Raw genomic sequence first — 14,379 nt, forward strand, 5'->3', positions numbered from 1 at the left:
CGAGGAAAGCGGAGCCAAAAGAGTGTGCCGCCGCTGTCTTTCGCTCTCCATTATGCGGCGAGAGAATGGCGGACTGTTGGCACGCTGCGCCGGGATCGAAAATTAACTAAGCTATGAGCCTATTCAACACTTCTTTTACATCGAAGCTGTTTCGCAGTAGGGAGCCTACATGCAAGCGCGCTTGCATGTGGCCTCCCTAGTTTCGCAGCCGTTCGCGTGCGGCGTTACGTAAAGACACGCGCGCTCGGTGTTAGGCAATTCAAAGGCTACCTGCGCTAGTGTCCCGAATTCTTGCATTAAAACGTAATTAACCATAACTGTAAAATAAAAGTTACCTTGTGCATTTCTCACTCGTAAAAACTGATGCTTTAACGCGCGATTTTTCTTTTCTTTTTTTTTTTTTTTTTGCCGGTAATCTGAAATTTTTGCTACTCATGTCGCCCGTTTTACCTAAAGTCCCTATATAAGAAAAGTACCGCCATCCTTTGATAAACGCCGCTTCTCTCTCTCTCCTGTATCTCCGATTGGACGACGATAGCGCGCGCTTTTCACTTCTTTATATTTTCTTTTTTTCCGCCTCAGAGCCATGTTGAAAGTCCTCTGCGCAGCCGCAGTCGCCGGCGGCGGCGGCGGCGCGCGCCCGGCCTGAAAGCTTCAACGTGGACTTTCTAGGTGCGCCACCGTCGACTTGGCTTTCGCAAGCAAAAAGTAAAGAAAAAAGCAAGCGCTTTAGGAGAGGAGGCGGCGGAGGAATGAGTAGATGGCGGTACTTTTCTTATATAGGGATTTTAGTTTTACCCGCTCCAAGTTCGAGGTCAGCTAGGGGTCTTGTAGGGCTGCGGCGGTGGATCGAAATTGACTTCGTGGACATCATCACATTCCATTCGAAGATGCGACAAATGTTACATGATTGAATAATGATGTATGTGATTGCATAACTGTTGATAAAACGTCGGAAACCAGAGTATGTAAATCGTAAATATGCAATGGGGTGTAATAAACTTCCCGTTTGAACAGCCACCAGCGCAGCCAGCATGGAAAGCCCGAAGCGGCCGAAAGACCTAGGCGTCAGTGAGAACGCGCGAGCGCAGTCGGTGATGAAACAGCACCATACTCTGTTTCTTACATCGCGTGCAACGCTGGGGAGGCTAGAGAGACTTTCTGCAGTGACTGCGTTCGCATCAACAACTAGTTCGGTGTTCATGCCAGAAATTAGTGAAACGGTTCTTTATTCAGATTCAGTTTTAAGGAAAAAAATTCTTAAAAAGAAACAAACTGCATTTGTACGGCTGCTAACACGTTGCTTTAGATCAATTTGCTTTTCATTGTATTTCCTTTTCGGGTTTTTAATTCCAGCTCGCCGCGACAGCCTAATGTGCATGTCCGCGCGCGCGAAGGGGAAAGAGAATAAACTTCATTCAAGAACGCCGGTCGGGGTTCGCCCACTTTTTGTCTGCCAAGCCGAGCTTTGGGATCAGCTCGATCATGGCTTGCACGCTGTCGGGGGACGAGTCCGTCGGCCACTCCTCAAGTGCCGAAGGTATACGGGTGGGTGCGAGTTTGGCAAGGCTCGCCTGCATAACGGGACGGCTCCCCGGGAAATCTCACAGAAAGTATAAGCATTATTCGGTGTGCTGCCACATGCCATACAAGCAGATTTGCCAGGCAAAGCCTGTATGTACAGTGTTGGAAGTGTGGGGACAAGAGAGAGAGTGCGTCTGCGCCTGCCTCCATATTACCGCCTCCCTTCGCTTCATATGCGTGTCTGCTTGCGGATACTTCATGCAGTTGCGTAATTCATCAAAAAAAATTAAATTACGGGGTTATACGTGCCAAAACCAGTTCTGATTATGAGGCACGCCGTAGTGGGGGACTCCGGAAATTTGGACCACCTGGGGTTCTTTAACGTGCACCTAAATCTAAGTACACGGGTGTTTTCGCATTTCGCCCCCATCGATATGCGGCCGCCGTGGCCGGCGTAATTCATCAAGCTTTTTGCGTCTTTCCGCCCTCGCGAGGGCGTATTGCTCGTTAAGATTCAGTGGGTTCGGCCACTACAGGGGAGGGCCCGGGAGATGAGTGCGGGGTGTGCCACGTACTTCGTTCCCTCTGAGCCCCGTGTGACTCGGGATCCACTGAATCGGTGCTCTATGTCAGGGCGTGCGTTGAGGTGCGTTATTAATGCCGAGTGTAGTGTCACGGGAATGTTTCTGGCTGCGAGCATGCCCTGCATGTAGTCTGGTTATCTGTTCGAATCAGCAGATTTCGTTCGTCTGGTTTTGGCATGGTGGCAGCCTCCACGATAACTGTATGCGTTACGCTTGATGTTGTGATGCAATGTTGCGGTGCAGGCTCTGTGATATAGGTGTACAGTCGGTTGCCACCCCGGTGCCTTGATTAGTGGTAGAGGCGTCCTTGTATAGGATCCCGTGCTCGGTGTCATACCTGAGGTGTTGCGGTAGATTTTGCCGTCTTTCCGGTTGTGTGTGTGCCCCCATGTTTCGAGGTATTGGGTCGACGGTAACACGGTCTAGCATGTCCCACGGGGGACATTGTTGTTCTGTGCCTGGGCGTTGTGGGGTATCGTACAGCCGAGATCACGCAAGAATTCCCGCCCCTGATTGGATAGCTTCGGGTGGCTAAACTGTGCCTCTATGTGGAGTTCTTTCAGCTCGTCCACTTTAGGTAGCACTGCCGAGCCATCCACTCGTTGGATCGAGTGAATCTATGGCGTGGAAATGACTATCCCTATGATGCTGTGATCACTACCTAACGTTTAACCGGTGTTTTTTACCTCCACTTCGTTAGCTGTTCAGCCCCAAGTATGGACTGGCTTTGTGTCTCTTCCACTTATTTTCCGATACCAGTGGGAGTTTCGCCGCAACACAACTCCTTTCGTCTAACAGAAGACGACGTCGTAATCCCACCTCGATCATGTATCCTTGTTTCTGTGGCATGTGACGTACCGTTTCATTGCGAAGGAGTTGCCGACCAAATAACCATTTTGTTGTTTACTCACGGTATCTCTGTCGCACGAGGAATTGTAAATGTCACCGACGGGCGCACGAATTTATTGCTAACAAACTTTAGCACAGAGCGACGGCACCTTCCAAAAGGCACGGCTGTGGCTTATTTTGACGGTGTTGCGGATGTTCGCGGCTGCTGTTCACTACTCGAAGAAGCGCCTACACCAGACCCAGCTCCTGCACTTGACGTCAGCACTGTTTTGCCACAGCACGAACGCGAACGGCTTCGTACGCTACTAGCCAAGTTCAACGACTGCTTTGCGTCGACGTCAAGAGTCGGTCGGACGCCTCTAACAAAGCACCGAATAATTACAGAGGATACGGCAAGACCAATTCACCAAAATCCTTATCGTGTGGCTCCCAGAGAACGTGAAGCCATACAACAACAGGTGACGAAAATGCTTGAAGACGACGTGATCCAACCATCAACGAGTCCCTGGGCATCCCCTGTAGTTCTAGTCAAGAAAAAAGACGGCAGCTTGCGTTTCTGTGTGGACTACCGAAAACTAAATCAGGTGACGAAGAAAGACGTGTACCCACTTCCCCGTATCGACGATTCCCTCGACAGGCTTCGACACGCACGTTACTTCTCTTCCATGGACTTAAAGAGCGGATATTGGCAAATTGAGGTAGACCCGAGGGACCGTGAAAAAACTGCTTTTGTGACGCCAGATGGCCTATACGAATTTAAGGTTTTGCCTTTCGGCTTGTGCTCTGCCCCTGCTACGTTCCAACGCCTCATGGATACTGTGCTTTCGGGTCTGAAGTGGAAAACCTGCTTAGTGTACCTCGCCGACGTCATCGTGTTCTCCGCAACGTTCGACGAACATCTCGCACGGCTTGAAGCGGTTTTGCAGTCCATACGATCCGCCGGCCTCACCCTGAAGCCGGAGAAGTGCCACTTTGGCTTTGCGGAACTACAGTTTCTTGGCCACGTCGTCAGTCACGCCGGTGTCCGCCCAGATCCCGAAAAACTTGCCGCCGTCGCCCAGTTTCCCGTACCATCCGATAAAAGGCTGTCAGGCGCTTCCTCGGTCTCTGCGCCTATTACCGGCGCTTTATTTCAGATTTTGCTCACATTGCGTCGCCGTTAACTCGCCTCACGAGAGACGACGTTGCTTTTGTATGGGGCGACGAAGAGCAAAGTGCATTTAACGTCTTGCGGCAACGTCTCCAGACACCTCCAGTACTGGCCCACTTTGATGAGACCGCTCCTACATTGCTCCACACTGATGCCAGCAATGTTGGCTTGGGAGCTGTTCTTGTGCAACGGCAGGAGGACACGGAAAGAGTGATTGCCTACGCAAGCAGAACGCTCTCACGCACAGAGGCAAATTATTCCACAACTGAGAAGGAATGCCTCGCCGTGGTATGGGCGGTTATGAAATTTCGCCCATATTTGTATGGCCGCCCATTCAAAGTTGTCAGCGACCACCATTCACTGTGTTGGTTGACGAACCTTAAAGATCCTTCTGGACGATTGGCGCGTTGGAGCCTCAGGCTGCAGGAATTTGACATGACAGTCACGTACAAGTCGGGGAAGCGACATACGGATGCTGACTGCCTGTCTCGATCACCGATAGAGTCGGCTTGTTCACTCGAAGAAGATGAAACAGCATTTCTTTGTGTTCTGGACACCTCCGCCGTCGCTCAGCAACAACGGGACGACCCTGAGTTGCTTGCACTCATCAACTACTTAGAGGGAAGGTCTGCGAAAGCACCTAGAGTTTTCGCAAGAGGATTGTCATCGTTTTGTTTACGGGCCAACGTCCTTTACAAAAGAAACTTTTCTTCGACCGGATCCCCCTATCTGCTCGTCATTCCTGCAGCTCTTCGTATGGAAGTACTTCAAGCCTGTCACAACGAGGTGACTTCTGGTCACTTAGGCTACACGCGAACATTGGGCAGAGTGCGGCAAAGCTACTACTGGCCGAGACTTACCACCGCCGTGAAACATCACGTTCGCACTTGTCTCGACTGCCAGAGGCGCAAGTCGCCCCCGACGAAACCAGCCGGCCTCCTACAACCTGTTCAGGTTCCACGAACACCATTTTATCAAATCGGAATGGATATTTTGGGTCCACTTCCTACTTCTACCGCGGGAAATCGCTTTGTTCTCGTCGCAACCGACTACCTGACACGTTACGCTGAAACAAAGGCCATCCAGAGAGGCACAGCAGCCGAGGTGGCGCGCTTTTTCATCGAGAATGTTGTGTTGCGACACGGTGCACCACGCGTCGTAATAACCGACCGAGGCACCGCTTTCACAGCTGCGCTTTTAGATCACGTCTTGCTGCTAAGTGGAACGGCTCATCGGAAGTCAACTGCCTACCATCCACAAACCAACGGATTGACGGAGCGCCTCAACAAAACAATTGAAGACATGCTTTCAATGTACGTGGATGTCGAACATAAAATTGGGATGACATCCTCCCTTATATCACGTTTGCATACAACACCGCGAAACAAGAGACGACGCGCATGACTCCGTTCAGCCTTGTTCACGGCCGGGATGTACGAACGATGTTGGATGCTATGCTTCCACACCAATTTGACGACACTGACACGGACGCCGATGTGTTTACCCAACGCGCCGAAGAGGCTCGGCAGCTCGCGCGCTTGCGGATCTGCCAGCAGCAAGACTACGACGCAGGCCGCTATGATGCTCACCGTAGAACCATAACCTATGAAGTCGGCGACCTAGTGTGGGTTTGGACACCCATACGGAAACGAGGCCTCTCCGAGAAGCTGTTAAGGCGATACTTCGGCCCATATCGAGTATTGCGGCGACTCAGTGATGTCACCCACGAGGTCGTCCCTGATAGTCCCAACTGTACGCGGCGCCGCCCGCACCCCCCTGAACTTGTGCATGTTGTGCGCATGAAGCCGTATGTGAGCGAATGACTATGCGAGGGACCCTCACTTCCGCAAGTGACGTTTCCGGTCTAGCATCGGGGCGATGCTCTTTTAGGGAGGGACAAATGACACGCGTGCTCTACAGGCAGACGACGACGACGATGGGGGCATTAGCGGACTCCGTCTAGTGGGTCAATGGGATTATTAGAGAAAGAAGACGTGTGTCTGTTCTGTTTTTGTTTGAACAGGTCGTCCTGTGCTGTTCCTGAAGAACGTCTCCCTGTCTTCTGTTCGCGTTGTATCGCGACACTATGTCATTTAGAAGCGTTAGGTGGGCATCTCTTGGATTGTGACCGGCCGTGTAATCCGGTAGGGGGATCCGCGCATTGGTTTCCCGAAGAGTTATAATGTCCGGCTTATTGAGCAGTGTGTGTTAGGCATTCTATTGGAGAGTTTCTTTTTATGGCGCATTCCTCTACAATTACATTACCATATGGTAACTGCCATTTCGTGTCGTGAGTTACGTCTGCTGTCATTAGCCAGCATAACTGCTAGCGTCACCTTCTTTATAGGGGTGCGCTTCCTCGGTTACGGTAAGTTGTTTTCTAAAGGTTCGTTGAAATGGTTCCACGCTTTTAGGGCAGCGAGTTGCTGTGTAATGTCAACGAGTTGTTCTTGAATTTCCGCTACTATTCTGTAACGTTTTACATCGTTTCTCGGCTCTACTTGTTCTTTTTTTTTATTCCTGCTATTTCTTTGATAATGTAGGCGAGTGTGCTGTCTGGGGTTGTTTCGTGGGTTGGGTTTTGCTGTGTCCGTGTATGCGGCTTTCCCGACCCTGATTCCTGTCGAGCATGTGACTCATTGGATATATGAGGTTTCTTAGTTTCGTTTGTGTCGTCAGTGTGGCCCTGAGGGGTGGGAGCTTGTGGACATACCTCTTGAACATGCCTATACCCCCATGCTCATTTGCCTTCTGCACCGCCTTGTTGTTGAAGTTTCTTGTTTGCCTTATTCTTGGCGTTGTTCGTTGGCGGTGTAGTGCCCCTGTGTGGTCGTCACCTACTGAGGTCAGGTAGGCTACCGCAGTTTTCGGTGCGCCTGGGCACGTTCTCAGATGTCGGTTATATGATGCAGTCGAAACGATTTTGTGTCTTCAGAGTTGGGTAGTTGGTGTCATTTTTCGGTGGTAGCCTATTGCGACATGCTTTCGGATGTCGATTGTTGGTGTTCTCTGTCCTAGACGTGTGTTCTTGCGTTTTTCGGCTTCCCAGTCTGGCCGTGCAGTCTGCTTTTTATTCGGACAATCGGGATCGCTTGCCCCGTGAGGTCCGCCGCAGTTCGCACACTTCATTTCGCACGTGTGTATAGTGTTCTGTCCTATCTTTGGTCTGGTAGGAATTGAAGTCCGAATTGTTCCCACCACACAAAATGCCGCGCATTAGACGTCGGCGCGCAGCTAAGCATACATGCAACATGCGGAGTAATAAATTTTGGTGACCAACCTTCTTGCGTATATAGCTTCCACGGCGTTGCGCGCTAACTATGAAACGAAGTATACGAACAGCCGGCAAACAAACCCCTTACTTCCGGAGGATGTGAGAAGTCGCCTATAGGCACCCTGCAATGCAGTTTGGCTGTACATGTCGCGCCACCTAGCAGCGGTGGTGGGCACCCGCGAGTAGGCCCTCACCGCTATTTCACCTTGGTCCCTACTGCGCTCAGGCGCGCTTGAATGCTGCCTTTTCAGATTTTTTAATGGATTCACCGCGACCACTCGGCAGCTCCTCCGTGAGAAGTGTGAACAAAAATAACATGCGCATATACTGCTGCTTTAGGTATTTTCACAACCGTGAAGGGAATGTCGGCATCAAATTGTGCCGCTTCCCTTCAAGAATGTGGGGAGAAACCCGGCGGCTGAAGGTGGATCGTTGTGGTTCGGGCCGTCAAGTAAGAGTCGCTCTGGCGAATTTCTGTTGAACTATGACGCAAACGCAAAATTAAAAATGAAAAAAAGAAAAAAAAACACAAGGCAGCATCCATGATAACGCACAATAAGGCGATAACTGCATAAACACGCGTGATCTGATTCCCGCTGTTGTAAATTCCATGATTTCGATAATTGTTTAGCTAGTCTCGCTCCAAAACAAATGCGCAGTGGTTGTTATGTGTCAAATCTAGCTTCGTAAGCGCTCCGCGTTAAACTTTTGTACGCACTGTAGTTCTTGTTGTGCATTAATAAGCCAACGTGCAGCTCCTTTCTGTGCCTGGATCAAGACGCGACTGCTGAAACCGGGCTCATTCATGCCGACGTTTTCTCGCGTTTAGAACAACAGAACTAAAGCTGGAGCGCACCGCAGCGCCCATCGAGTATTCGCAAAATAGCACTTCTCTCGCGCACGCTAGCACACATTTGTTCAGTCTTGGCGTTGCTTAGTGTCAGCTGATTGCTCTCTGTTATGTTTCAGCGGTGATGACCTCTCACACTGGAGCCCGAATCACAACACCAGAATATGCTCGAGGCACTTTGTCAACGGAGAAAAAAGCTCCATAAAGAATCATTCAAGTTACCATCCAACTCGCCAAAACCTCGACAAATGTGATAAGCAAGGCACGCTCGAAGTATACTGAAGCTACAAATGAAAGTTGAAAAACGTCTACGGCCGTATTTGCCCACTTAAGCGGAATAAAGTATTTATTTGTTAACATACTTTGAGTTCGACATCGTAAACGTGCTTTATTTGTCGTGACAAGAACTTTGCTGCGATGTCCGTCCTGTTTACTTTTTTGACACGAAATACATGGTTGTTGTCGTAAAGTTGACGTCCTTTCTCGAGTGTCGGTGGTCGAAAATGGGCCTCAATGTTTTCAATTGCCTTAAAAACCACAGTTTGGAACGCCCGACTTGTTTCAAATGAGCGCCGCAGAAGCATGCCTTCGTAGAAGTGGCCGCCTCGGTGTTTCGCAGAACTGACACGGCGGCGCTGACGGCTGAGCCGATCGCTGCGCCGCCTGACCATTGAAGGGAGCCTATACAGCTGATTGACAGAGGAGTCCGCTGCGGGCCTGTTGGTATACATACTTGTAGAAACGATGGAACCCAGCCTTTAAGACGCAAACACCAGGAGAGAAGTAGACGGACACACGCTGGGAGCTTCGACGGACACATCTGATTGATGCATCAGTTGCTCAAATTGGCACATATCCGCAAAAGAAATGCGAATTGCGTAAGCAATCGGCAAATAATCTACCAGGCGTGCGTTCTCCCCCTCCTCACGTGCATAGTGGCAAACTGGAGAATGGCTGGTTAACATTACTGCCTTTTCCTCCCACCTCTCTAAGCCCTATAGCCGTTGGGAATGAAGCCTCAGCCTGGAGCCAACGTTCCAACAAGTGGTCTTAATTGTCTTGACGTCATCTAGCCGAAACGGTGGCCCAAGGCCTACCTTGTTCGCCCACTGTTAACCGTTTCAAGTCTCCGCCTTCCCATAAACCCTCTATCATAATTCAAAAAACAATAGGAGACACTCCCACGTCAAAATCTGGGGGGTGGGGGTATTCTGTAAGAGTCCACCTAGTGGACTGTCCACTTCGGCTGTCGCCATAGGCTGCCGCTTCACGAGCGTGAAGGAGACTGGCTGGCACCTTCGCGCTCGTGAAGCGGCAGCCAATGGCAACAGCCGAAGTGGATAGTCCACTAGGTGGACTCTTAAAGGATACCCTCCCCTGGTGCTTCAGTCAGGTGCGCGCACCTGATTGAAAGAACAGATTTTTGGGCTTCCCAGAAAATTTTGCTACATGCAAGTCAACGAAACCACCGACAATTTCGGCTGAAGGTGCATCGCGAGAACTCGTGGGAATGAAATAAACAGGCTGGAGTAAATGTTGCATCGCAATACTCCCGCGAAAAAAAAAAGTTCTTTCTATGAAAGCGAGAACGTCTCATTTAGACCACTGTGAAAGCGGCGCCGCGATCGCTACTTTTGCATTTTTGCTTGCTAGAAAAAAAAATCAACCTAGCTTCTATGCACACACTTACTGTTACAACTCGCTTGCGTTTAAGCTAATAGTTCCAAGAGCATTTTGATTTTTCAAAAGCGGCTACGAACAAACATTTGCACTGAAGCTAATCACCCTTCTCATCACCCGTATGTCGTTTGTGCTTCGTCCTCGCCTGCTTAGCGCCGCACCTTTTGTCCTTATTGCACAAAAACACCCTGCGACTAATGCTTTCGTCAAGAAAACTACTACCGAAAGAAAGGTGGCGAAATACGCATAGTTAAATGCAGTTCATACCGCGACCAACAGCTGCTTAGACGGCTGCACGACCCAGCACGACAGCCGAGGTGCAGGGTATACCTGCGGTTCGAAAACTCGGCTCCCTCGAGGAAACTACAAAATCCTCATAATACCGATATTATAGTGTGGCTCCACGATATGTAATCGTTACACAAAGTCCATACATTAGTAAAGTAGAATCAGTTCAAAGAAAAGCTTTTTGTTTTAATTGTCACCGTTATGACTGGAACTTCTCGCCTTCCTCCCACCTAGCTTCACCTTACTCTCCTTGCCACACCGAATAGAAAGCCTGAAGCTTTTGTTCAACTTAGTTTACTCAAATCGTTATGCTTCCCCAAATAACTATCTATCCCCCTGCAAGGATATTACCAACCGAAGATAGCCACAAACGTAATATTTTCACCCTTTAACTTTCTTTTCAAGCACAGTTTTTGTTTTTTCCTTCTAACCACAATTGAACGATATGGATCTGTTTGCCTGATGAAGCGAAATCCCTTCCTATACAGTTTATAAAGTTCACTGAATAATGTTTCATTTGTTTATAGTACTTTTATGATATGTACGCGTGTTGTAAGTCAGCGTTTTCTTTAATTTTTCTTGTAGTTAGTGCATTAGGTGCATGTGCTCGTGTTTTCATCGTGTCTATCGCATTTTTGTACCACCCCATTGTTGCGATAGCCCTGATGGACTGCGGCATCTTGAAATATAAATTTATTAATTAATTATTAAATAAGTTTCACTGAAAAACTTAAAACATGGCGTACAAAGATACGGTGGTTTTGCTGTCAGCGTCAGCGCAGGCAGTATACAGATGTCCAATTCCACCGAGTTAATTGCGTGCTTGCACCCGCAACTACATGTGCAAGCACCACTGCTATAGCGAGCTCGCCTTGAGGAAACCGCTAAGTTAACGGCAATGTTTCTACAGCGTTTTTTCTGAAATTCGGCAGCAAAGATATAGTGTGGTTAACGAACTCATCTCGTCTTTGTGCGTATTGGCACTAGTGCACCTTTTGTCCTCTATAATCGGCATTGCTATGTTCCATGTTGTCTGCATACGTGTGGCTCGTGTGCGGCTCGTGTATAGGCTACCTACATGGCTACCTACATGGCTACCTACATGGCTACCTACATGGCTACCTACATGGCTACCTACTGGGGCTGCGCCTACCGAGAAGCCATTATCATAGTCAAGAGAAACAGATTCTGAGACTAAAACACTCACCCGTTGCCTCCGACCTCTTGGTCGTACAGCTTGCCCGGTGGAGCCATGGTCGGCGGCCCGGAGTACAGGCTCTTGCCGGCCGAGCTCGTCGCGATGCTCATGATTGGCCGGAAATGCTCTGGATTCCGTCCGAAAGCACAAATTCCAATTGGAAGAAAGAAGCTCCCTATCTAGGCCGTACACCCACGTAGAAGCAAGCACGAATTGAATCATTTATTTTAACACATCTGATGCGCGTAAACAAATACATGTTCCAGCACGCAAGAAAAATGAAAAGAGCTTCAGAGACAAATGGACGACAGAAAAGGTAGAGCACTTGTTTTAAACTATAATAACTTTGGAAAGAATGACAGCAAGTCACGTGGTTACAGAAAAGGCTGCATCGTAGCGCATGCCTACAAAGGAGGGTCAGAAACTTAAGGCAACTTCACTAATGCCACTATCGATTCGGCAAAACACGAAACGGGATAGTCAGGATAGTCTGTTTTTTTTTGTTACCAAAGCTACATAAGGAATACTCACACACTTGTCAGTCTCATTTGATATACAAAACGCTTCATGTATTAGTCCACTTTTTTTTTTCAATTTGTATTTCCCAAGAACATGTGTGTTGTCAAATAAGGGCGTGCAATGGCATCTTCTGCAGTGGTTAGCAAGGTGGCCTGATCCCGCCAAAGCCCTTAAGAAATGGCCAGCAAGTGCGGGGTCCCTGTGTTGTTTTCAGCACCGGACAAGCTAGCACGTATGTTCCGAGCCATCAATGAGTGACAAAACAAAAGTGATTTATGCCTCTGCGAAAAGCCACTCCACACGCTTCATTCCATGTAAGACGTGGGTTATTTGTAAAACATCATTGTGGTGTGGAAAGTGCTACGAGGGCCAGACGGGGAGGTGTGTTAATCAGAAGTTTGGGGGAGCAGCGTGCGCAGGTGCAGGCTGTTACGTTCGGCGACCTGCGGGGCAGCGTGCTTGAAGGATATTCTGATCGCCTGTGACGAATCGCTTCGGGAGGCTGAGAAACGTCCCGCCGGGAAAGATCAGCGGCGACACCAGGCCTACACCTCTCCAGGAATACGTGTCGCCCGGGCGCCGACCACGACAATAGGAAGAAGAGACTCTTGGAAAACGTCCGCTACGACGACGCTTTCCCACGGCCGCTCGACAGACTACCTGGCCGCCAAGGCCGTTCTCCAAACCCGTCGATGGCTGGCCCATTCCGGGAACAACCGACGCGTCAAGTCTGGCGCGAGGCCACCTGTCTACGAGCGTCTCCTCCTTTCTGTGGGGGAGTGAGCAGGGTCGTTGCATGCGAGCGGACGCGCCGCATATGGGCTCCTTCTTCAAAGTCCACAGCAACCGGACATTTTGACCTGACGCTCTCGATATTGCCATCATCGCATCCGGGAAGGTGAGCCGCACATTTTGAACCCACCCGGCTATCGCTGGCCCACCCGGGTCGGATTTTTCGGCCTTTTTTCCGTTTCTCTGGCGCTCGCCGGAGCTAGGCCTATATACTTTTGGCCTAGCGTCCGCGACCCCCCGCAACCCACTCAGCCATGAACTATCAAGTAGTTGGCACCGAAATCGACCCCGCCGAAGTCCAAAACGAAGAATGGAAGACCATCCTGCGTCTCCGTAACCGATACCGCCCGGCGACTGCCAGTCAATCTCCCCAACACTCCGCAGGGCTGTTACCGGAACCCAACGACGGCGACGGCCGCCCAACTGAGAAATCCCGACATGCGACGCCATTGACGCGTTTGCGACGCGCGCCTCTCCCGCAACTCCCGCGGGGAGACCTCAAGGTCGTAGTTAGACCGCGCGGCGGTTTCGACGTATCCAAGGAGACCCCCCGCAGGCTTTTCACAGCGATATGCGCAGCGACTAAAATACCCCTGCAGGAAGCGCTCGCCCAGGACCAGGTGCGGCTGCACCCAGCCAACAACACCTTCACGATCAGCACACCAGTGGAGGCTCGAGCTCGCACTTATGCCCAAATCACATCAATTACCATCGGCACTACCTCAAATGATGCCACCGCCTACCTCGCTCCGCCCGATGACGCCGTGCGGGGCGACATTCATATGGCCCACAGTGGTGAGTCACACGCGGAAATAATAAATGGACTTGTCCCCTTCAATCCTGAGCTCCAAATCATTGACGCGCGGTCCTTTGGAAAAAAGCGGTCAATCATTATCACTTTCGCCACTGGACCTCTGCCCAAAGCTATCCGCTTTTGGGCGGGTGTTCACACATGTTTTCCCCATCGACCCAAAATGGAGACATGCTACAACTGCCGCCGCATCGGACACCGCCAGGATGTCTGTCCCGCACCAGCCAGCGGATGTTGCCACAATTGCGGTGAAACGCACACGCCGACCGAGCCCCCAACCTGCCCACCCAAGTGCATCGTCTGTGGGGACGGGCATCATACTGGGAACATACAATGCAAGTACCGGTACGCCCGCCCGCAACCACGCACTACCCAGCCAGCTACCGGACACCAGTCAAGAACCCGGGAACAGACGCCAGCCCCTCGAAAGTCATCGCGCAGTGCAAGCAGTGCGCGCTCCGCCTCCCGTGACCGCAGCAACAAGCCCCGCCAGGACCTCACATGGGCCGACCGTGTAAGGAAATCGCCGCCTGCCTCCACCCAGAAAATTCCGGACCACAACGAAGGGGAGCTCCGGGCCCTGCGGGAAGAGGTAAGCCGCCTCACAGCCCTCACTCAGCGCTCACTTGCCTCTCCTACTCTTTCTCTCTCAACTTCACCTCCTACTCTAACACAAACCAACACCGCTCCCCCTCAATCACCACCCTCAAAAAAACAACGCATCACTCCCTCACCGCCTGCCTCCGGGCCGACCGATGTCGACTCTAAACTGAAAGAGCTCTCCGACCAATTCGACAAAAAACTAAAAAATCTTGAGATTCACCTCGAAAGTAATTTCAACGCCCTTCTCTATGACCTCA

General features: G+C 50.5%; 1 protein-coding gene across 1 annotated transcript in view; it reads right to left on the bottom strand.

The window, feature by feature from the left end:
- Positions 1 to 11,507, bottom strand: part of LOC125944320 (uncharacterized) — a 56,315-nt gene extending 44,808 nt beyond the window's left edge. The window contains exon 1 of the mRNA XM_049664690.1: positions 11,407 to 11,507. Within this exon, the coding sequence (XP_049520647.1) occupies positions 11,407 to 11,507 (101 nt within the window). The remainder of the gene's footprint in view (positions 1 to 11,406) is intronic.
- Between the last annotated feature and the right edge of the window lie 2,872 nt (positions 11,508 to 14,379).

This window comes from Dermacentor silvarum, chromosome 3, assembly GCF_013339745.2.
Source record: "Dermacentor silvarum isolate Dsil-2018 chromosome 3, BIME_Dsil_1.4, whole genome shotgun sequence".
Taxonomy (NCBI): Eukaryota; Metazoa; Arthropoda; class Arachnida; order Ixodida; family Ixodidae; genus Dermacentor; species Dermacentor silvarum.